At 55.6% G+C, this 23,389-nt stretch overlaps 2 protein-coding genes across 5 annotated transcripts in view; one reads left to right on the forward strand and one right to left on the reverse strand.

The window, feature by feature from the left end:
• LOC134053249 (microtubule-associated protein tau-like) overlaps nucleotides 1-13,525 on the forward strand; it is a 39,854-nt gene extending 26,329 nt beyond the window's left edge. The window contains exons 7-16 of the mRNA XM_062508144.1: nucleotides 624-670; nucleotides 1,474-1,632; nucleotides 2,636-2,762; nucleotides 3,268-3,318; nucleotides 3,724-3,989; nucleotides 6,766-6,858; nucleotides 7,005-7,097; nucleotides 10,310-10,391; nucleotides 10,543-10,655; nucleotides 12,480-13,525. Of these exons, the coding sequence (XP_062364128.1) occupies nucleotides 624-670; nucleotides 1,474-1,632; nucleotides 2,636-2,762; nucleotides 3,268-3,318; nucleotides 3,724-3,989; nucleotides 6,766-6,858; nucleotides 7,005-7,097; nucleotides 10,310-10,391; nucleotides 10,543-10,655; nucleotides 12,480-12,695 (1,247 nt within the window). The 3' untranslated portion in view covers nucleotides 12,696-13,525. The remainder of the gene's footprint in view (nucleotides 1-623; nucleotides 671-1,473; nucleotides 1,633-2,635; nucleotides 2,763-3,267; nucleotides 3,319-3,723; nucleotides 3,990-6,765; nucleotides 6,859-7,004; nucleotides 7,098-10,309; nucleotides 10,392-10,542; nucleotides 10,656-12,479) is intronic.
• Nucleotides 13,526-17,163: 3,638 nt separating this feature from the next.
• KANSL1 (KAT8 regulatory NSL complex subunit 1) overlaps nucleotides 17,164-23,389 on the reverse strand; it is a 73,454-nt gene continuing 67,228 nt past the window's right edge. For 2 of the 4 annotated variants that reach the window (XM_062508140.1, XM_062508141.1), the window contains exons 8-15: nucleotides 22,296-22,478; nucleotides 21,813-21,971; nucleotides 21,350-21,501; nucleotides 20,331-20,449; nucleotides 19,682-19,739; nucleotides 19,245-19,357; nucleotides 17,829-18,075; nucleotides 17,164-17,551 (exon numbers count right to left, since the gene is read on the reverse strand). In XM_062508140.1, the coding sequence (XP_062364124.1) occupies nucleotides 17,234-17,551; nucleotides 17,829-18,075; nucleotides 19,245-19,357; nucleotides 19,682-19,739; nucleotides 20,331-20,449; nucleotides 21,350-21,501; nucleotides 21,813-21,971; nucleotides 22,296-22,478 (1,349 nt within the window). In that variant the 3' untranslated portion in view covers nucleotides 17,164-17,233. The remainder of the gene's footprint in view (nucleotides 17,552-17,828; nucleotides 18,076-19,244; nucleotides 19,358-19,681; nucleotides 19,740-20,330; nucleotides 20,450-21,349; nucleotides 21,502-21,812; nucleotides 21,972-22,295; nucleotides 22,479-23,389) is intronic. The other 2 variants (XM_062508142.1, XM_062508143.1) reach the window with 2 other exon arrangements.

A 23,389-nucleotide genomic window follows, 5' to 3' on the forward strand; every position in this document is an offset into this window, starting at 1 on the left:
AGGGCTGATCCCCCACGACTGGGGAGAATATCAGCAGCTTCTCCTCCCAATTAGCTGAAGATGGACTTTGTTATGAGTGTCTTGTAGTACAAACTTTATCTCCTCCCCATTTCTGATCTCCTAATTAGACTGACCCAGGTGGAAGGGGCACTGAGAGCAACCTGTCAGGAGAGATGGGAATTAATAACAGCCAGGGATAAAAGTGCTCTGCAACCCAACTGAGCAACCCCTTAAATGAGATCACAGTGCTGGACTGGAGCTTCCTTCAGTCTGAGTCTCTATTTATATGATTGTTGGAACAAGTGGGTGTTTCAGAGACTCGTGTGTAGAGTTGAAGGGAACTTTCTGTCCTGAGCTGGATGGATCCTGCAGGAGCTGGGTGGAAATCTGGGCAAAATGCTCTCACACAAACCTCCTTGGTGTGTCTGGTCTCCAGTGTGACTAACACAGGATCATCTGCTAACACAGAAGGAATGTGTTTGTGAAGTGATTTCTGCAAGAAATGGTGACTTGGTCACATTTCTAAGAACAGCACTGAGTTTAAGGGAGAGCAGGGACAGGGAAGAGACCCCAGAGTTTATGACCAGTCCCAAGAGGTGTAACTGTGTGTTTCCATCTGTCAGGTCGTGTTGACAAGGAAGGGACTGAAGCTGATGAAAAGAAATCCAAGGTAAGCTAAAAAACAAAACCAGGGATGACACCTGTTCCTGGCTCCTCTCCTGCCCTGCTGTTGTTCCTCTTAGGAAACCTTCCCATTATGTTCCATTTTTCCATTTGTTTTCAAGAGTGTTTTTAGTTTTGCTTCCCTCCCCTGGGTTTGGATGGTGCAATCCATGGGTTCTTTGAGGGTGAGGAAATGATCCAAATCTAAATCAAACATGTGGCTCTTGGGGTTGGGTGGGAGTTGGAGAAATAATTTTCTCAGCCCAGGACTGAAAAGCAGCAGCTGACCTTGGGACAGCCTCAAAACTGCACTGGGGACAAGCATAACTGTGAAAAGAGCAAAACATGTAATTAGAGCATTAAATTAAATAATCTAGGCCTTGCAGATCATAGAATATCCTGAGTTGGATGGGATCCACAAGAATCATCAAATCCAGCTCCTGCGTTGTGTTCTGGGTGAGGAACGGAGTTTAATACTGGGTAAATTCCAGAAGTTGAACAATATCTGTCACACTGGTAATTTGGAGGAGGTTTAGCTCAGCTGGCTATTCTCCTGGTTAGTGCCTGAGTGGGATAATGGACAAGATGAGGGAAAATCAGTGGGTGAAGAGTTAAAGATGAGTAATAGTATTATTTTCTAACACAGAAATTGGTTATTTCTCTGTATACAGCCCTAGCAGTTCCTACCCCACACCCAGCTCTGCGTTGCACCTTCTAATCCTATTTAATGTCCCTGATCCCCTTTTATTTTCCTCCCACGCTGATTTTCTTTTGTTTTTGTTGTAATTTTATTTCATTTCCGCGTCCAAGAAATCCTCACCTTGCCCTGCCAAACCCCCTGGCTCCATGCCCCCCCTCCGACACGCAGCCCCTCTGAAACCACCCTCCAGCCCTGCCTGTGCCTCCAAACGAGCCTGTCCTGCCACCCCCCGGCCTGCCAGCACAGCAATGCAGGAAACAAAGGCCAAGGTAAGGGAAGGGGCTGTGAGAGAGCCCAGGGCCAGCACCTGGAGGCGTTCCTGGCATTCCTGGTTGGTGCTGCTGGGCTGGGTCCTTCCCTGGCCCATGGAGGGGGGGATGTTCTGTCCCTCCACCTTCCCGAGGTGCAGCCAGGCTCAGCTCTGGGTTTGGACCAGCACACACAGCACAAAGGGCTCCTTGCTGCAGGTGTGCCCCATCCATCCCCTGAGGTGTGTCCAGGTCCCTTTGTGCCTTTCCTTGTTCTGCAGCTCTGCCTGTGCTTCACACAGAGGAGTTTGACCAGAGCTGCAGGTGCTGCAGGCAGAACAGGGAATGCAGCACATCCATGGCTAATCCTGCAAGCTGAACAGAACCTCAGAGCTTTTTGCCTTTGTGGAAAAAGGGAAATTCAGCCACATAAACACACCCGTGGTGAGGGAAAGCACAGGGAGGTCACACAGCAGGTCACACAGATGAGGGAAAGCACAGGGAGGTCACACAGCAGGTCACACAGAGCCAAGGAATCCTGGAACAGTTTGGGTCAGAAACCACCTTAAATGTCATCCAGAGCCACCCCTGCTGTGGCAGGGACACCTTCCACTGTCCCAGGCTGCTCCAAGACCCAGTGTCCAACCTGGCCTTGGGCACTGCCAGGGATCCAGGGGCAGCCACTGCTGCTCTGAGCACCCTGTGCCAGTCACAAATGCTGGGATTAATTTATCTTCTGTACAAAATTTTAGCAGAACAAGGGAAACCAAAGGATGAAATTCAGAGAACAGAGGTGTGGCTAAAGCAAGTGTGAGGGTGCAGTGGATGGTGTAGCTGAAGCCAAGGGCTCACCTGGGGAAGGTCAGAGCCCAGGAGGGGCTGGGGGTGCCCTGGCTGTGGAGATGGGACACAAGGTGTGAAGGGGCACATTCCAGGTGTGGGGAATCCCGGGGGGAAGTGGGAGGGTCTGAGGTGCAGCGATCCCTCGGGGTGACAGCCTGTCCCTGTCCTGCTGTGTCCCCAGGGCCCGGAGGGAAGGGCTGGCTCCAAGACGGGCTCGGCGCGCGCGGGGCAGGCGCAGAGGAACTCCAGCAACGCCACCCGCATCCCGGCCAAGACCCCCACGGCCCCCAAGACCCCTCCCAGCTCCGGTAGGTGACAGTGGCAGCTGCCTGCTGGTGACTGGGTGGTGCTGCTGGGCAGTTCCAGGGGTTAATGGCCCAACTCAACCCTCTCCTGGGACTCAGGGGTGTTCCCTCTGGATCGAGCCTTCCCAGGTGCTGCTCAGTGCCCTGTGTTCATACAGTCTCCAGTGGGTAGGAGAGGCCAGTTGCTTTATCCTGTGGGATTTCCTCAAATTTGGAAGATTTAGGCAGTTCAATTTTTTTAATCTGTCTGCTCGTTTTCTCTCTGATGATATTTCACAAAGACCAGGGGCAAGAGGATCAATTCTTCGATTACAGGAATGGAGATTAGCCCATTATGCTCAGAGAAGAAAACCCCAGAAAGCATCAGGCATTGTGAATTTCCATTAAAATGGTGCATTTCACTGGATATATACATATATTTCATACTTAGCTAGAGCTGCATAAAACCTTAAATCAATTAATTTTCCAGCTTTATTATGTTTAAGCATCTTTCTCATTCACTAAACAGGCAGAAAGGAGCAGAAAAAACCACCTCCTGCAGCAGCAAAGACTGAGAAAGGTGATGTTTAAGGGTCTTCTTTTCTTCTTTCATTTCCTTTTCAAACTGGGGACAGTGCTAAGCTGCTCAGCGATCAGCCTTAGTTAATTACAGAAAATAATTTTGTGAAAGTGCTTCCAAATTTCTAATAGAAAAGTGGTTCTGAGTGTCTTTTGCTCTAATTCATCGTGCCGCGCTCGGGTGGGGATTCTTACTGATGATCCAGGCAATGGAGACCATCTTCCTTCTGGGATATTAGGAATTGCCTTTGAATCACGGTTTTTCCTTGAAAATGGAGTAGAAGAAAGTGCAGCCACCGCCCTCCCCCTGCACTGGGACATTGGGTGGGCTCTGGGACGAGGCCCCCAGGGGCAGAGGCAGCAGGGCAGGGGCGCTGACCCGGGCTGTCCTGTGTGCAAACTGCAGGTGAGCAGCCCAAGTCCGGAGACAGAAGCGGTTACAGCAGTCCCGGCTCCCCCGGGACTCCAGGCAGCCGTTCCCGCACCCCCTCTCTGCCCACCCCACCAGCCAGGGAGCCCAAGAAGGTGGCAGTGGTTCGCACCCCTCCGAAATCTCCGGCCTCTGCCAAGACCCGCGTGCAGCCGTCGGCCGCGCCCATGCCCGACCTGAAGAACGTCAAGTCCAAAATCGGCTCCACTGATAACCTGAAGCACCAGCCTGGAGGGGGCAAGGTAAACACAGACTCTGCTTCCAGGGGTCTGTCTAGGGGACAGGGTGCTGGGCACTCCCTCTGGGGTGGGAGAGCCCCCCTGGAGCAGCTGCAGCAGCAGCAGCCTGGCTCTGGTTTCTGGGCAGGGCTCCAGCCTGACCCCGGCTCACCTGAAAGGTTTTGGGTTGGATGCTTGGCCTGGAATTCCTTGCCTGGCTTAGTGCAGCTCAGCTGTGCCATGGAGAGCTCGTGCTGTGGGGCTCGTGGAGTGGCTGCCAGGGGAATGACGTTCCCTGGGGTGTCCAGGTGGGGACGGCAGGTTGTGACCTGCAGCCCTGAGGAGAGGCAAGGTCAGGGCTGTGTTTCTGAATCCCACCCTGTGCCTCTCCTTCCAGCACGGCAGGAGAGGACAGGAAGGTCCTTCTGTCTCCTCCGAGAGCCTCAGGCTTGGACTCCACCTTTTGCCAAACACTGGAATTTTGGATCCAGCTCTGTTGGCAAGGTCCAGGGTTGTGTTGTGCCTTTAGTGCAGGGTGGCATGGCCAGAACTGGTGGCACTTCTGTCCTTTCAAACACTTTGCACTCCCAGAAAAGTTGTTTCAGGAGCAGCCAAGTGACCTCTGGGTTCCAGGTGCTTGGGAATGAGGGTCTTGGATTAAGTTCTGCAAGCCTGGTAGGGGACACTGCCTGTCCTGGGGGTGACACTGCCTGGCTCCAGACCTTGCAGAGCCACAACAAACATTTCCTGAATGCTGCGCATGATATTTTCTGTGAGCAGGTACCTTGGTGGCTCTGGAAGTTCCCCTTTGGCATGGGGAGAGGCTTTGAGCTTGCTCCTCTGCATCCTGGGAAATGACAGCCTGTTTTTTCATGGCCTTTCCAGGCATTTTCCACCGTGGCTGGCAATTTACTGGCTTTGTGCCATGATCCAGGGGGGCTCTGGAGCCTGGGCAGGGCTCTTGGTCATGAGATAGCAGCACATGAGCACAGTGTCCTTTTTGGGGGGGCTCAGCCCTCCTGCCCACTTAGCACAAGACAGGTTTTTTTCTTCCCACCCCCACAAGCCCTGTTCTCCAGGGATTTTAGAAGGAGCTCTTGTTTACTGGAAAATAGTTAAATTATTTACTTGTTCTGTTTAAATCCAGCTTTTACAAGTTGGTTTTTTTTCCCTCTATGCTTCTCTGTTGTTGTTGCTGAAAGAGTAAGAACAGCTGAATTTGGGACAATACCTTGCTCTTTGCAGGGGAGAATGACTGGATGCTCTGCTGGGGATTCTGTAGGACACGAGGATGCTCTCAGCAGAATGGTTGCAGCTGGAGCAGAAGGGGCTGACCCCAGCTATTTGATTTTAGGCTGCTCAGAAATGGTTCGGAGCCTGCTCTCCGTGCTGAATCCAGACCCCCAGGCTGGGCAAGCCAAGGAACACGGGGCACACTGGCCAGGAGCAGCCAGGCCACCTCTCTGCCAGGGTTCCTGCATGGTCTGAGCACTTCTGCTGTGGCTGGATCACTGGGTGCTGCTTTGGCAAAGCCTGCTCTGGCAGACCTGGGTCCTGATTTGTGGGATTAGTGGATGTGAACTTGGAAAATCCTGCTGGAGACACAGGCCAGCAGTGGTGCTTCTCATGCTGGGGAGCCAGGGCACTGCAGGGAGCTCTCCTGGCAGGAGCAGCTGGGGCTGGAACGCTGGGATGGAGGTGAGCTCAGCTCTGGGGATGGTGCCACCAGGAGTGTCTGCCCAGGGATGTGGCACTGCTGGGGGCTCTCGTGGTCCCCCTCCCAGGGCTGGCTTCACACAGGCTCAGACCTGTGGTCGTTACCTGCATTTACACTTGTGGGGGTTGCAAAGCCACTCCGGGGCGTGTGGGGAAGGAGCAGGGGTTGTCTTCACCCTGTCTGGAAGAGCTGCTGGGATGCCTGAGGTGGCTCCAGCACAGCTCCCTGCACGACCAGTGGGGGAGACAAGCCCTGAGTGGAAGCAGCTTCATGAGCACAGAATTCAGCGTGGAGGGAAGGCTTTGGGGCTGGAGGGAGTGGTTAGCAGTGCTTCCCACCCGGCCCCAGCCCTTTCCAGCCTCACTCCCACCCACCAGAGACTCCTCAGGAATGTGCCACAGACCTGGGATGGGGCTGCATCCCTGGGATGGGGCCTGGGGCTGCATCCCTGGTGTGGAGCAGCATCCCTGGCCTGGGGTCGGATCCCTGGCAGCTTTGGCTCTCTCTTGGTAGCTGTGGAGGGGGTGTGAGCCCTGTGCAGAGCAGAGCTGATGTCCTCTCCCAGTGCTGGACATGCAGCTCCTGCTTCCCAGCCTGGCCAGTGGCAGCTGTTTGCCCAAGGCCAGCTGTGCCTGGCCCAGAAGGGGGCTGTGGTGTCTGGCACAGGAGCTGGAGCTGGGCAGGCATTTTCCTCTCAGCTCCAGCCCTCCTCCTTGCATTGGCTCAGCAGAACCTGAGTCTCTGAGCACTGGTGGTGCCTCTCAGCCCTGGCTTCCAGAAGGTTTGCTGCCCAGCAGGTTCCCTGTTTTGTTCAGTGGAAGGATCCAGGCTGAGCTGGCTTTTTGGCTGATGTTTGTGGCCTGGGACCCAGGGCTGCATCACCACCCAGTCTCAACCTGCCCATAACCTGTCCCATCTCTGTCTTCCCTTTCCAGGCAGGAGCAGACAAATCTCTGCAGCAAGCCAGAGATTTTCCTTTTTACTCCTGGCCCTGGAAGGCAGGTTCCTGGTTTTAGGGGTGTAACACATGGTCAAGCTGCAGATGGTCATGTTGTTTCTCACGCTCTTTTCTGGCTACTAAAGGTGCAGATAATTAATAAGAAGCTGGACTTTAGCAGCGTTCAATCCAAGTGTGGCTCAAAGGATAATATCAAACACATCCCGGGCGGAGGCAGTGTGAGTACCTTCACACTTTCAATGCTCTATAACAGTTCTATAATAAATGGCATGTTGTGTACACTAAACTGCCAATGCTATCTGCAGCGACCCTGCCATCAGATAGCTATTGGTGACGTGCAATGACTCTTTTCTGGCTACCAAAGGTGCAGATAATTAATAAGAAGCTGGACTTTAGCAGCGTTCAATCCAGGTGTGGCTCAAAGGATAATATCAAACACATCCCGGGCGGAGGCAGTGTGAGTACCTTCACACTTTGAATGCACTGTAATAATCCTGATTTTAGTGGCATGTTGTTACACTAATCACCAATGCTATCTGCAGCCACCCTGCTGTCACATAGCCATTGGGGACGTGCTGTCATTTAACCTCTTTAACCCAAAAATGACCCCTAACAAGTCCTGGCCATGCCTGACATGGACAGAACTAACTCCCCCATGTCCAAACCACGTGTGTAACAAAACATCCCAGTAACTCCAGGGTTTTGCACTACCTGGAAGTCTCCTTGTCTGTGGGATGGGGCCCCTGGCACACGGTGGTGCAGGAGATGGGTAGATTTATGAGCAGACCCAGTCCTCATTGCTCAATGTGCTGCTAAATTGGACATGATCCTGCCCAGCATGTGAACATGCCCATTCCCATCAGGCAAGTATGATCCATGCAAATATTAAGTTTCTCCTTGCTAACGAATGTGTCCAGCAGGGCCCATGGAGGCTGAGCCTAAAGTATTGTTGAGTTAATTGATTTGAACACTGGCATTTCCAGCTGTTCCCACATAAATACCAGACTCAGCTTTCAGTTACTGTGCCAGAAACCTGGAGAAACTCCACAGAGGTTGGTGGATTTACAGCTGGAGACAGTTTGGGTCCAGGAGAGATGCTGGACCGAGGAAGGCTCATCCCTGAGACCCCAGACAGTGTGGCAGGGGTTTGTGGGAGCCTGGTCTGAGTTGCTCCCCATGGATTTTCCTTGGGCTGTTTTTGATCTCTGTGGATGCCCTCCTTGAGAAACTGAGCCTTGCAGAAGACTTGGCAGGTGAACATAGGGATACAGCTGGGTTTGCAACCTCTGCCTTAAATTCGGTGTCACTCTGCAGTAACTTCACAGGCCAGAGGAGCTGCTCCGCAGAGCTCAGGCCCCTGTGAAGCAGCTCCATGGATGCTCCTCTTCCTTACTCTGGGGTCCTGCACTGCCTGGGCTGCCCAAGGTGTGGTGGACCAGGAGTTGGTGTTGGCCACCAATCCTCTGTGCTGTGGCTGGTGATGAGCTCATCCCTTCCTCCACAGAGCTCACACTGTGGACATTTGCAGCAGCACTGGGTTAAGAATTACCTGGATTTTCATCTGGGGGTTGTGATGCCTCCCCAGGCCCTGCCAGAACTGAAAACCATGACCTCTGCCTGGCTGCAGCAGCTCTGGGAGCAAAGCCTGACAGGGGCAGAGTACCTGGCTGTCCTGGGGGCTGGGCAACAAGAGACCCCAGTGGCCTTTGGGACTGAAGCCCCCATGGCAGCAGCACCCCCTGCCCAGCCATCACTGTTTCCAGAGGGAACTGCCTCTCCCTGGGGTGGCACCTGGATTTTTCAGCCCGTGGATGCTCTGACCAGGGGATGCCTTAGGCAGAAGTTGGTCTCAGCATTGTGGATGCTGAGGGGTGAGATCCCCAGGTCTCTGGCACTGCTTTCCCAGGCAAACAACTCTGTTCCCCTCTTCCTTTCTTGGTAAAATGGGGAGGATCCTTGTCTGCTCCCCAACAGGATGGGAAGGGGTAACAGAGTCCTGCCTGTCAAAAAAAGGACTGGGAATGAGAGCAGAAAGTTCCAATTGCTGAGTGCTTGTTCTGGAAAAGGGAGGACTTTCAGTCCCAGGTCTCAGTGGTGCCTGAATTGCTGAGAGACCCTTCAGGGTCACAGCTGGGATTAGAAAGGCACTAGCTGCCCTTTTTGGGTCTGTTTCCTACTTTCCAACCAAATCCAGCTCCTCTCCTGCCCAATGCATTGAACGTGTGACCTTCCCCACTGCTGTCTCCACGTCTGTGTCCACGCTGTGCTCCCAGACCCTGAGGGGTTGCTTTTGTCTCTCTCTGTCTCCTGTCAAATGTGCCTTTGGTCTCTGAGCATCGGAGACAAGGCAGCTCAGCCTGGCTCTGTGCCTGGTGCTGAGCCTCTGTTCCTCCTGTTCCTGGCTCCATGGTGGGTGAGGGCTGTTTCTCAGGGCTGTGACAATCACTGAGGGTGTCGGGGCCCATGCTGGGGGATGCACCTTCCCCTGGGGCTCCTGGGTCAGCCCCGGGTGCTCAGATGGGGAGCAGAGGCTGCAGGGGCTCCTCGGTGCTGGTCTGGGGCTGCTGGGAGGAGTCAGCTCCTCTGCACAGCTCCCTTTGGTGCTGGCACATCCTTCTGGGCTGCTGAGAGCATCACAGCTGCTGTGGTGCTTGGGATAAGAGAGCAGCAGATGCTCCCCGGGACACGCAGGCTGTCCCCAGAGCCACCCTCGGGCTGTGGGTGATGCCATTCCTCCTGCACAGCCCCAGTGACTCCAGCAGCAGCGACCCACACCCGCTGGGAGTCCCAGCCCAGGCTCCAGGGTAACTCGTGGGGTTCTGGGGATGTTTCCTGCCCCTTGTCTCCTGCTCCTGCTGTAGCTGCCGTGTGTGTGCCTGGCCCCAGGCTCCTCCCTGGTGTTGTAGCTGCTGACCTGGCCCTGCAGAGCCCCTGGGTGTCCCTGTGTGTGTGTCCCTTGTCCCTGGTGTCCTGCAGAGCCCCCACGTGCTCTGGGGACGGGGGGATCCCTGCACCTGCTGGAGCAGAGACATCCTGGGCAAAGCACATCAAAACTGAGATTAAATAGCATGAAATGCTGTTGTGGTTCAGAATTTTATAGTTGCCATTTTAATATCTATGATGTGAACTCCAGATATTTTGACTTTGCTTTTTTTTTTTTTTTTTTTTTTTTTCCTTAACCCTTATTTCCATTACAGCATTTTTTCAGAAATGCATATTTTGGTCACTCTTTTAAAAGTTCTGTGCACATTGATCATTTCTGTTCTTTCAGTTTTTGTGGACATAAGCTTTATGTTTTACACCAGAAAAGGTATTTATTTTTTTACATTTTCTCTCTGGTATATCTCCTCCTTTTGGATGATGTGTATGCAAATCTTAATTAATTACCACTCCACTTTCTCTCTCACTCGAGCACTTTACAATTGCCTCTACTCCCCCCTCTGTGGAGAGGTGATCTCGTGCATGCTGACATGTTTAGGGGCTACTGCACACGGGCATTAATGATCTCCCATTTCTGATGACAGTTTCTTTGGTGTCATTAATCCTCCTGGGGTTGGAGCTGTCCTTTCCCTCCAGTCCAGCTCAGGTGCTGCTGTGTGTTGTGCTCCCCCTCCCCACCTGCCCGTGCTGGCCACCAGCTCATCCCCTTTTCCTCTCTCCTATGGGCAGGTGCAAATCGTTTACAAGCCAGTCGACCTGAGCCATGTGACATCCAAATGTGGTTCCCTGGGCAACATCCATCACAAACCAGGTACCCTTCAGGGTGTGCTGGCCCTGGAGCTCAGGGGGGTGTGGAGAAGGGCAGGGGATGAGGGGAGGCAGTGACTGGAGCATCCCAGGGAGCCCTGGAGTGCTGGGTGCTGTGCCCAGCTCCTGACCCTCCTCTTACTCTTCTCTTGCAGGTGGTGGCCAGGTGGAGGTGAAATCTGAGAAACTGGACTTCAAAGATAAGGTGCAGTCAAAAATCGGGTCCCTAGATAACATCAGCCACGTCCCTGGAGGAGGCAATAAAAAGGTAAATTTTTATTTATGGGGACAGGCGTGTCCTGCTGTGGCTGTGAGCACTGAGAGGGGTCTGGCTGTGCACAGGGCTCGTGTGCTGAGCAGAGCTGGGGCTCTGCTGCCAGGATGGCCCCGTGCTGTGACACAGAGCTGGCAGCTGGGGAGCTGCAGAGGTGTTGGATCCCCAGTGAAAGTGGAGCATTAAAGGCTCAGCTTTATTTAGAACAGGTGACTTTGCAGCAAACTGGCCCTTCAGAAGGTGATTCCTCCTTCCTGACTGAGGGCTCTGTGAAAGGAGGGAGTGTTTGGGGGGGGGGGTTAAATGGAAAGACAAAAAGCACTCAGGTCAGGGAAGTATTGAACCTGGGCTGAGCTGTTCCCACCAAGTCTTTCATGGTGACTTCAGTGAGTCTTAGTCAAGTAAAACATCCCCACAGCTGGGCTTCAAGGCCACCAAGTCCCCAGCAGGCAGGGAGGTGAGGCCATCAGGTAAGCACAGAGCTGAGATTGCAGCCTGGTGACACGCAGGGTTCAGCTTCCCCAGGGAAAAGAGCTTTTTATCTTGCTTGTTTTTGCAGCACTTTTGTCTCAATGGGAGGGGAAGGTTCTGTTTCAGCTCCTGTATTTTGGCACTTTGTTCTTGGCCACGTGTTCTCTGTGCAGCTCCAGCTCTCACCTCCAGCTGGCCTCTGACTGCGGGACCGCTTGACTTCCTTACCCTTCTCTCTGCCATGCATCAGCCTTCCCTGTGCTTCACTGAGCCCTTTGCCATCAGTTTTGTGATCCCAGTGATGGCTCTCTCACATCCTGGTGCATTCACTGGGCCATAGTTTGAAGAACTTGCCCTTTGCAGGGCCATTTCTCTGCACGGCTGTGACCCAGCAGTGGCATCACCACCTCAGTCTTCCAGCCTGCTGGCTGCCCCTCCCCTGCCTAAACCCAACCTGGAGGAGGTTGTGGGTGTAACTGAGTCCAGGTGCAGCTCTGCTGCTCCTTTCTCGTGTCCCCAAGCCCCCTCCTTGCTCTGTGACACACAGATCCACATTTGGACTCACACAGCTCTTTAGGCTGAGCTCTGGTTCCTGTGCCAGGTCTGCCATGGGGAGCTGGGTGCTCCGTGCTCTGCCCAAGTCCCTGTGCTCTCCCTTGCTGTTCCTGGAGAGTTTTCCTCCCTGTCTCCAAAGGCAGACACTCTTCTTTCTATGAGTCAGTGAATGGCCTTGTTTTTCAGATCCTTTTCTCCCCAGTTTTCTATTTCTTTTCTGTATTTTTTGTCTTTTTCCTTCTGGCTGACATCTCTTGGATCATGTTTTTTGTTGCTGATGCATTTTTTGCCCCCCACTGCCCTGGGCGGGTTTCTTCACCTGTAGAGAGAGAAAGGCAAGGAAGACAAGACCCGGACCCCGAGCCCAGACCCTGTTGGGCTCCAGGCCCTGGTGCTGGAGCCGCTCACCCCCACGGAAAGCCAGCCCCCAGCCTTGCACTCGGCTGGGGAGGGCACCTGTAAGTAGCAAACCAGATCCAGTTCACCGGGAGAGGGGTTTGGCTCCTGGGAGCAGCTCCGTGGGCCAAGGGGGAGCTTCGTGCGCCACATCCCCCCGTAATCTCTGCCAAGGGAGTGGGAGCAGCCCAGGCTGTGCCCTCAGCGTTCTGGGGAGGATTAGGCAGCATCCAGACGCTCAGGTCCTGCTGTGCCCTCCGGTGCCTGGGACATGCCCGAGGACTGGGCACTGGGGACTCCGGTTCACTGCTCTGAGCTCTGCTCCCACCTGGACACCTGGCAGGGCCCCCTGTCCCCCCGGGCACGCCCCCCTGACCGCCCTGCTCTCCCTCACAGATTGAGACTCACAAGCTGACCTTCCGCGAGAACGCCAAAGCCAAGACCGACCACGGCGCCGAAATCGTCTACAAGTCCCCCACCATCTCCGGAGATGCCTCCCCGCGCCGCCTTAGCAACGTCTCCTCCACCGGCAGCATCAACCTGGTGGACTCCCCCCAGCTGGCCACGCTAGCCGACGAGGTGTCCGCCTCGCTGGCCAAGCAGGGCTTGTGATCACGGCACGGCGGCCACCAGGAGAGAAGACAAGGAAAGGAAACAAAAAAAGAAAAGAAACAAAAATAATAATCTGGCCTTCTTCCTCTGTTCCTTTTACAGCTGCTTCCCCGTCCCTAACTGGTTAATGATTTAACCTGCTTTTACTGTTCATTCAGCTCTAGCTCCAGGACTTCAAAATCAGTGACACTATGAGGTACAAAACCTCCTCTCCCCCTGCTCCTCGGAGCGCACAGCCCGTCCCCGTCCCCGCTCCTGCCGTGTCCCTCGCTGTCCCAGCCCCGCCGGGGCCACCCGGGAATGCGGGGAGGGGGCCCGAGGGGCGGCCACAGCACGAGGCTGACCCGAGCACCCCTCACCAGCACCGGGCACCGGGCGGCCGTCCCGGGAAGGGGCTGTGCCCTCGCCCAGCTCGTGCCCTGCCGGCCCGCACGGGTCCGGGGGGCACAGCCAGGGCTGCGGGGAGCTGCCCTCCACCTCCCTTCCCCCCCGCGTTAAATTTGCCTGCTGATTTGGAAGAAACCTTTTGTTTTTATTTCCGAAAGCCGAGATGTGTATGAAGATAACGGCCAGGTACCCCCAAAGCCGCTCCCAGCTCGGGCAGCTGGAGCTGAGGCGATGCCGGGTGCCCGCCCCGGGGGCCCCGCGCCGCTCCCCTCTCCGTGGCCGTGCTGGAACCGCTGAGTGGATGAGTAGAGGCTTTTCCCCATTCCTTTGGCAGCCCCTCGTGTCGTAGAGTAGATTTGTCTGTATATGCTTGGACCGTGCCAGGGTGATTGTTTTCATAAACGAGCATGTGTTTAAAAAATAAATGCTGTAAGTAGTTTTGAGCTGCCGCAGCCCAGCCGGGGCCCCGGGGAGCTCGGGCGGCTCCGGCCGTGCCCAGCCCCGGTGCCCCCGGTGCCGCAGGGCACCGCGCGTCTGCCGGGGGGGCCGGAGCTTGGATGAGGGGCACCCACGGCTCCAGGGCTGGGACGGCTCCTGGATTTGGGTGCAGCTTGTGACATTTCTGGGTTGTTCTTTTTCTTTCCCTGCAAGGTCAGCTCAGCGATGGCGGAGGTGGCAGCTCCATGGCTCTGCTGTGCCGGTGGCAGCGGTGAGACCCCGGGAGGACGCGGGGGAGGCGCGAGCAGCTCCCCCAGCCCGGGGCCAGCGGTTGCTCCCCGGCACTGAACCCCTCGGCACCACTCGGGGACAGGACGGGACAGGAGCCAGCCCAGTTATTTCTGGCTGCCTTTGTTCCTGTGGCTCCCTGGGAGCACGAGGGGTCCTTGGCCGTCCCCGCCTGTCCCTTCCCTCTACAACCAAAGAGGCCGAGATGCCGCCGGTGCAGCTCCGCGTGCGTCCTGCCCTGTGTCCCCCAGGGGCCCCAGCCGAGCTCTGGGGGTACAGCTGGAGCTGGGAGGGTGGGGGGGGGGGGGGCCCGGAGCCCCTGGACCCCCAGGCTGTGCTGCAGGGAAAGCTTTCCCAGCAAGGGCTGGGATCCTGGCTGCCAGGGCGAGGGGGGTCAGGGCCCCCGGTTGTCCTTGGGGCCATGGCTGGGTGCCACCAAGGCTGTCAGAGCAGCTGTTCCTGGGCCGAGCAGCAATTCCTCCCAGGACAGGACCGGCTGCCATCCTGTGGGGCTGTGAACCTGCTGCCACAGGCCTGGCTGTGGACCGGGATGGTTTGGGGGGGTCCAACCCTTCTCTCTGCAGCCCCAGGAGCTGCTTTATGGCTGGGGAGAGGCTGGTCCAGCACCACCGCCATGTCCAGCTTGTCACTCGCTCTGTTCACTTGACTCCATGATTGTAAGGCTCCGTGCCCCGTGTTGGAGCCGCCGCGGTTTTTGTTCTTCGTAAAGGAGCAAGTTGGGAGAACCCTCAAAGCATCACCTCCTGACCCCTTCTGGGCTGCAGGACGGGGCAGCTGAGCCCCCTCCTGTGCCACCCCTGTCCCCTGAGGGACAGCAGCACCCAGGGCTGGGATGTCCTTGGTGAGCTCCAGCGAGCAGCCCCGTCCCACTCTGCGTGTCCTCAGCCCTGGCTGTGTCCCCCCCGGGGGCTGTGGGGTGCCAGGACAGCCCTTTACATCCACCATGTCACCCGCTGTCCCCTCCAGCAGCCCGAGCCACGTCCCCTGCCCCAACCCGGAGTTCAGACCCAGGCCTGAGGGTCCCTGTGAGCAGCCAGACAACCTGACCCCCAGCTTTTCCTTCACTCCACACACATCTTGGGTCTGAAAAGGGTTAAAACCGGCACTGATTAAAAAAAAAAATAATAAAAAATCGTATTTCTGCACTCCAAAAGATTCTTCGTGTTAGCCAAGGTCGGTGCCAGCCTGTGTGTGTTGGCAGCCCCGGGGAGGGGAGGGAAGGTTTGATCTCAGTGTATCATTCTAGCTTAGCTTCTGTCTGTGGGTGTCCATAGTGTATGGTGTGTTTAACAACTGGTTTACACTGTTGCCGTAAAAGTGAATTTGGAAATAAAGTCATTACTACGATAATGAGAAGTGGCACCTCCTTTGCACTGGGGACGCGGAGTGGGGGATCCATCCTCAATCACGGGCTGGGGCAGCACAGAGGGGCAAGGACCCCTTTGGGGTTTTTCCTTTACACACAAAGCACACAACAGTCCCTGGATGAGAAACAGCAGCACCCAGTTAACCCCAGAAATGTAAAATAACTCGCAGCCCTGGGGGTTCCTCCTCTGCCTGAGAGTAAATGCTGGAAAATAACATCACACAAAAAAAGAGGCCACTGGAACCAGGGGGAAGCAGTTGATCTGAGTGCACTGAGGCCCCCTTCCCTGTCCCAGCCCAGCTCTTCACACTCATCAAATGGAATATTACTTTTTAATTTTTTTTTTAATCTTTTCTTCTTTTTTTTTTTTTTATAAGCACATTTGTGCTTTGCCAACAGAATCAAGACATTAACAAAGATCAGCTTCTCGGAAGAAAAGCATTTCTATATAACAAGGACATTACACAGCTCAAAGCAGGAAAAGAAAATATTTACAAAATACAAGGTGGGTTTTTTTTGTGTGGTTTTTATAATGCTAAAAGGGTTATTCAGAATTTTCAACCTTATAAATAGAAAAGCACTTCTGCAGAGGGATATGGTAGCGCCGTTGTTTGTTGGGTTTTTGTTTTAAAGAAACAATGACGGATCGTTTAAACTAGAACAGAACCAAAACCACGAGATCATGTTGAAAATTGTGAAAACCCCGACCATGAAGCAGTTCAGCGACTATTTCTTTACGATTACAAAATGGAAAAAAAAAAAAAGTCCTTTGTATTTTTTTTTCCCGTTTTTTTTTTTGGTGATGTGATTATACGTAAGACAGGCACAATGCTAGCAACAGGACAGGGCCCAGGAGCCACACCGTCGGGACCGGGAAGCGTCGGGATGGGGACGGTGCGCGGGGTCTGGGATCGCTGCGGGTGCGGGAGGAACAAGAACTGGGGCTCGAACTCAAAAACCTGTCGGGGGCACCGCGGGCACCCCGGACACGAAACGGAGCCGACCCCGGGGCCGGGACGGCGCGGGAGTGGAGCGAAGCTGTGGTGACCCCAGGTGGGCTCGGGATGACCCCATCCCCCGGGAGCCACCTCCTGCCTCCATCCTTCCCTCTCTGCTCCCCCTTGTGTGACACAAACCCACCCCGGAGCAGGACCCCGGAGCGGCTGCCCCGACTGCCCGGCCCCACAGCCCAGCTCCAGCTGAGCAGCCTCGCCCCAAGGGGCACCCAAGGGAATTCTGCTCCTGCTCAAAGTACCCGGGACTCTTCCCCTCCCCTGCCCTGCCCTTGAACACACCGGGCGTGCTCTTGGTGCTTCCCAACTTCTGCCACCCGAGCCGAGTGTGCAGCAGCCACAAGGTCCCTCCTTTCCCTCTGCTGGGGATGCAGCCACGGCCACAGCTGCTCCAAACCAAGGAAGAAGGAAGGGGAAGGTGTCCCCAGGGGCAGAGGGAAGATCAGGGAGGGACAGAATCACCCTTGGGGTACCTGGGGCAGAAAAACGCAGGAGGGTGGAAGTGAAGGTGGGCACTCTGCAGGTGAGGACAGCCAGACAGTGAAGGTTGCAATCCCAAGACATCACTTTTCACCACTAATTTCACTCCACTAAAACCTTTCAGGGTGGGGGGGGGAGTGGGTTAAGAGAAAACGACACCCTTTTGTTGGGAAAAACTATCCCTGAAATCTGCTAGTTAGCTAAATCCTGTGCTCTAGATTTATACACCTAAAGGAGGGAGGAAAGGGGAGGGGGTCTGGTGGGCTGCTCCCCTCCCGAGGCTTCACTCCACTGGGAGGAATCTGGGGGCTCATTCATGTGATGAGGAAACATGGAGAAGGAAAAAAAAAGAAAAAAAAAAAGGAAAAAAAAAGAAAACAAAGGAAAAAAAAAGAAAAACAAAAAACAGTTTCTAAACTCCTTAAATTCACTAAAAACTGTGAAAATTCCCGGCAGGATGTTTGAATATCAAACGCAGATTTTGGAAGCTTTAATGCCAAGAGTTAGTTCTGTGTGTTGGTTTGCTCATGTCTCCCCGTGGGTCTCTATCTGTGCGCTGGCCGCAGGACTGCGGAGCAGGAGGAGGAGGAGGAGGAGGAGGAGGAGGAGGAGGAGGAGGAGGAAGAGGAGGAAGAGGAGGAAGAGGAGGAAGAGGAGGAAGAGGGGGGGGCCAGCGGGGTTCTGCTCTTGAGGCTGGCCAGGCTGGGTGGAGCCGAAGTGCCATCGCATTCCCGGGAGGATTTGCTGCCCGACGTGCGGCGGGTGCAGCGGGACAGGCGGTCCTGGGGGTCCGGCTGCTCCTCGCTCTCCGTCCGGGGGTCGTAGGACAGCGGGAACGTGCGGCGCTCCCAGGGCTGCACGGCCTGGGGCGAGAGAGCTCAGTCACACCAAAGCCCTGGAGAAGCCTCCTGTCCTCCGACCCGGAGGTCAGAGCTGCTCCTGGTGCAGAGCCCCAGGCCGGGAACAGCACCCGGGAGCCGCAGCAGATGTGCAGAGGACACGGCAGCTCCAGCTGATGGCATCACTGCCCAGAGCCCGGGATCCCAGCTGGCCCAGTGCTCGGGCACTGCCCACGCAGGTCCCGGGCTGCCGCCCCACACCTGCGGTGCCACACCTGCCCCCGCCGCAGCCAGAACCCACCTGCTCGTCCAGGCCGGCCTCGGGCGTGGAGCAACGCGTGTCCTCGCTGGACAGGAGCCGCAGGGAGTCCCGGGACAGGGGGGTCAGGGGGGCACAGAGCAGTTCGGGGCTGATGGGGCTGCGTGGTGAGTGGGTGTGGGACAGCTCCAAGTGGGAGTGGTAGCTGCCCACCTCAGGGGATGCTGGCTGGGGAGTCGAGGGGTTCCCCAGCTGGGGGGTCGTCCGTCCGTCTGCTGATCTGTAGGACCTGAGACAGGAGCAGGTTTGAGAGCCCAGCCATGCTCCCCCCACTGCTGCCTGATCCCAGCCCAGGATCCCCTTGCCCTGATGGGAACACGAGCAGGGAATACCACAGCCCAGAGACAAAACCCATCCAGGCCCATCCCTGTCCCATCCCCACTGGATGTGTGCCCATGGACTCATCACCGATGCTCTCCTGAGGTTCTGTGTCCCACACAGCTCCTAGACTCCAGTGCTGCACAAACACCGGGACAAGAAGCTCCCTATCAAATCAAGACACTTCAAAGTGTTTCCCCTTCCTCACACCAGGTGACCCCTGGCAGCAGCTCAGATTCCAACCAAGAATTAGGAAAGTCTGATCCCTGGCACGGCGTCCTGATAAAAACCCACAGGATCCAAGCAGAGAAACATCAGTGAGCTCCCAAATCCATGTGCAACTCTCCAAGATGAACTGCAACAGCAAGCGGCCATCAAGGACTTCAGATGTAAGACATGGGCTAAAGAAACAGCAAACCATTCCACTCTCCAGGAGCACTGGGAATTGCAGCTGCAGAGGAAACAGGGCAGCAGCAGCAGCACTAGTGGGGTTTGACACAGGCCAGGGCTGCACCTGCAGAAGCTCCTGCAGGAACCCTCACAATGGCAGGCACAGACCAGGCAGAAACAGAACCTAAACCAGAACAGCACCAAGGGCAGTGACTGAGCTGGGGTTCTGCCCCAGAACAAAGTGACTCCAGGAAACCAAACCCTCGGTGGTGGAACCGAGAAGAGCAAATCCCCTCTTGTGCAGGTTTATGATGAGATCAACAGCTGGGAACAGTGGCGGTTTTAGACACCACTCATAAAGACACAGCAGAAGGGGAACTGAGTGTCAATGACAGTGTCCCCAATCCTGCAGGAACGATGCCCTGTGCCTTCCCCTGCACTTCCAGGCTGGCACAGCAGCTCCCACACTTCTGGAGCAGTAAAAGTGCTTGGGAAAGCACATGGTGCAGGATGTCTGCAGCCAAACTGGGCTGTAGCTTCACCCACGTAAGCAAAAGATTGCACCCTACTCCCACGTGGGCTCTTCAAGCTGGATGGCACCGAACTTTTCAACACCAGCACCAGCTTTAACAATTTCCATGAATCCCCAGCTGCTCCCAGTGCTGGGAATGTGCCCCTGCCAGGCTGTACCTGCTGCCCCGGCGCTGTGGGGGGACGCTCGTGCTCCAGAGCCACCGCGCCCGCTCCATCTCCTCACACTTCCCGTGCCGAGCAGCAAAGGCCGAGTCTGACAAGTCCTCAACCTGCAAAGGGAAGGGCAGAGGCCTTGGTCAGAGCTTGCTCCTTTGAAACAGCCATCTCCGTACACTACTTGCAGTGAGAATTTAAACACTGCAGAATGTCCTGAGTTGGAAGGGACACACAGGGATCACCCAGTCCAACTGCTGGCCCTGCACAGACACCCCAACAGTCCCATCCTGTGCCTGAGAGCATCTGGCAGCCCTGTAAAGGAACCAACCCCAACTGCTGCTTCCCTGCTGAGCTCCCTGCCTCTGTTCCCTCCACAGACACTGTTCAGTTACCACCAGCCTCGTCCCACGTTAACTGGGAAATAAAATCCTTCCTACCTCCTCGTTGTCCTCCTCAGGGTTGGCCTTCAGAGCACTGATATCAACTTCACGCCAGCTGCAACACAGCAACCATGGGCATCACTCAGAGCACAGCCCTGGCAGCTGCACATCCCCCTCCCCACCCAACACTTTTGGGAAAGGGAAATTCCACCCTGCCATGAGGAGCAGCACACTCGCTCAGCCTGAAGTACCAGACCTCCTCGGTGGTCTGGTAGCACAGCTGAAGCTTCTCAAGGGCAGAGGAAGCAGAGCAGAGGCTGCAGCATTTCCTTCTCTTCCTCCCACAGGCTCCCTCCTGCCCTGCTCTGAAACGGGCCAGGGAAGAAAGAGCACAGGAGACCAGGAGGAAAACGGAGGAAGTTGGGAAGAGGCAGAACTGCAAGGTTAACCCAGCCCAGGCACCTTCAGAGCTAGGAAACCACTGGGACCTTTGGCTTAGTAGCAAGCCAAGGAGACAACCAGGACTGACTTTAAATGGAGCAGACTCTGAGCTGGGCAGGTGGCTTCGATGGCCATGGGACCCTCAGAGAAAATACTCCCTAACTTATCCAGCCTCCAGCAATGGTATGAGCAGTTTTCCAACCTCTCCCTTACTCCCAAGGAAGAAGCAAAGCACTCTGCTTTCCCTCTGGGGCTGGGGCAGTACCTGGGGGTGAGGATCTCCTTGTACTGCAGCTTCTCCACGCGGGTGGTGGCAGCCACGGACATGGGGATGACAATGTTGTTTATGTCAAAGGAGCTCTCACCCCTCCTCCTCCTCGGCTGCTGCAACAGAAGAACCACGTGAGAAAGGGATATGGGAAAGGGCTCTGGCATGTGGGAAAGTCACTGGAGGAAGTCATTGATGGAGAGAGGACAGAATGGCCTTGTCTGACCTACGGACACTTCAGAGCCAACATCAATTTGCATCAGACTAGAGTTGCCCTACTGCTTGCTCCAAATCCTCTTCCAAACCCAAAATCCACTGCCTAAGCAGTAAGGAAACCCAAATCCCAAGGTGAGTATTGACCCTTTGGCTGGGGAGCACAGACAGACCCGCAGCTGCCTGGGATGCTTGAACACAGGAGCTCCACCCCTGAGCCCAGAGCGTGGAGCCCAAGGCCTGGAATCCTCTTGCTGGGGGAGGGAAACCTCTTCATTTTGCATTTCTGAAGGAGCTTGTGAAAGCACAGCAGGAAAAGCAACACGAGAAAACCAGGGTGTGCAGAGCCGAGGAAAGGCCTCCTTGAGGCATCAGAGCTGTTGAGATGGGCTGTCCTGATGTCACAGCTGGTAATGGAACAACTGAATTCTGCAGTGAAGGAACCCAGTGGGGACCTAGAACCCCACAGCAAGCCTGGGAGTTCACAGAGTCCTGCTCTGCTGTCCCTGGGTCACATCCAACTCAGGCTTTGGCCCAAACTACCAAACAGGTTGGTAAGACAGAAGCCAAATTCTTCACTGGGACACCTGTGAGCTCAGCAGAATTCAGTCTTTCACTGAAGGGCTTCTGCTACTGTGGGCCTGGCAGGATGATGGTGCCAACAGATCCAACACCCACCCAGCAACCCCAGCAGCAGCTGAACCAAGAGCTCCAGCGTGGCGAGAGCACACTGAGCACTCCCCAGCCCCAAACCTGTCTAACAGCTGAGCCCAGAAACCCTCTGCAAGGCAGCAGGTACTCACGGCGGTGCCCGAGGTGCCCTGGGAAGTGGAGCTGGTGGGAGCAGAGCCCTCGGAGGAGGTGGAGAGCTGCCGAGCTATGGGGCTGTGAGGGGTGGGGGTCACAGCTGCTGACAGGTAGCTCGGGCCACCGACGTCCGTGTGGTGCTTCAACACTGCACAGGGAGGGGGGAGAAAACGAACAACAACATTAGCAAAAAAACCCAACCCACCCAAGGAGTTGGTGGTGGTGGAGAGGAAAGGACCATGTGCACCAGGAAGAGCCGGTGCTGAGGAGCACTTTTTGCAGGAAAGAGAAGCACCTTCCGAGGGGCTGCCCTGGGGAAGAAGCAGTTGAGAGCACACGAGGCATTGCTGCGGTGGCGACTCGGCCCAAAGCAGTGCGTGCCCCCTTCTCTGGGGCAGAGAGGCTGGGGATGCAGCAAAGCCCAAGCTCCCCCCGAGACAGCTGCCCCTGGGGGCCTACCTTCACTCCTCTCAGATGAGCAGTCTCGCAATCGCTTTTTGTCAAAGGCAGGAGGCTGGGCAGAGCGCTCTGGCGCTCTCTCGGCCTTGGACACGGCCGAAAAATCGTCTAAAGTTGGCCTGTGTGCCTTGTCTGCTTGGGCTTTTGGATGGGAGCGCTCTGAGGAGGGGAACAGAGAAAGAGCTATGAAATGCCTGCTTTCACCTCTCTTTCTGCTGGCACAGGAGCTCGGGCAGACTTTTGCAGCTGCACAAATTGTGCCCACCATGGGGGTGCTGGGGAGGTGTGCTCAGAGCTGTGGCACTGCTGTGGGCACGGCTGACACCGAGCACGAGAAGGTCCCTACGAACCCGAGCTGCACCTGCACACACGTCACCTGCAGCCCTGCCATAGCCCTGCCTCACCCCTGCGAGCGGGACCTGAGGGATCTCCTCCTCCTCCTCCTCCTCCTTCTCTCTGAGGGCCCGGCAGGGCAGCACTTACTGGCTGTGGTGAAGAAGGAGTTGACCAGCTTGTGGCGGTCCTTGCGCACGGGGTCAGCCAGGCTGGGGGGCACGGGGGCTCTGTGCTTCAGCGACAGCTTTTTGGGAGGTTTAGTCTTCTCGTAGGGCTTGTTCTGCCACTGGGATTTCAACATGCTCTGGAAGTGCAGGCTTGTCGGCACATCTGCAGGGGGATACAGAACGTGGAACCCAAATTAACTGTGCAACAAAGAGCTGTGGTGCCGTCGCCCTGTCCCAGTGCTCCCAGTAGGAACAGCCCTTGATGAACATGGGAGTGTCAGACCCAGGCTCCCTCACTCTCCTCATGTTCAGGAAGGACCTGCAATAGGTCCCAACATTTCTGATCTGCAGGTCTTTGTGAAAAGGACATTCCTGCAGGATTCACAGCCCAGGCATATCCTAGCAGGAGAACAAAGTTCTCTTTGTCACAAAACTCCTGTGTCTTCACCTTTGAAGGTCTCTCATGTGGTGCTACCTCAGATATGAATTCCAGGAATCTGAGGTATCTCAGCACCAAATCTGGGCTGGAAGGGAGAAATTCAGCCTAAATCCTCAATTTCAAGTCAAGCCAGTCAGGCACTGCAGCACGTTAATCTGCATTAACTAATGATGTGGCACATCAACCATGACAAGTTGCGTGTGACCACACCTGAGAGGCCCCAAGGGCAGGACGAACTCCTGGCTGATAGCTGAAGCCCTGTTCAGGATCTCCCTCCCAATTTCAGGGTTTGGAAAGGCCCAGCAGATCCAGGCAGGCAAAGAGGATGGAGCTGGCACAGCACAGGCTGGAGCTGTGCTCTTGGGACCTGGCTCCCTGGAAAGGCCAGGACAGCTTCTTTCCAAGCACCTGGATAGTCAAAGCTCTCAGCCAAGCCCTTGCTAAGGAAGGGCAGTCTCAGGGTCATGGCAGCTCTTTGGCCATCACTGCTGGCTTGGGGGGCCATGTCCCAAAAAAACAGAGGGACCAGGCCAGTCCTTTAGGGACGCTGCCAGCTTCTGGAGTGGTCAGACCTGGGGAAAATGGCCTCTGCTCTCTGCTCATCTTTCTCCTCCCAGTTCACATCCCACACCACC

This window comes from Cinclus cinclus, chromosome 24 (genome assembly GCF_963662255.1).
Source record: "Cinclus cinclus chromosome 24, bCinCin1.1, whole genome shotgun sequence".
In the NCBI taxonomy this organism is placed as follows: Eukaryota; Metazoa; Chordata; class Aves; order Passeriformes; family Cinclidae; genus Cinclus; species Cinclus cinclus.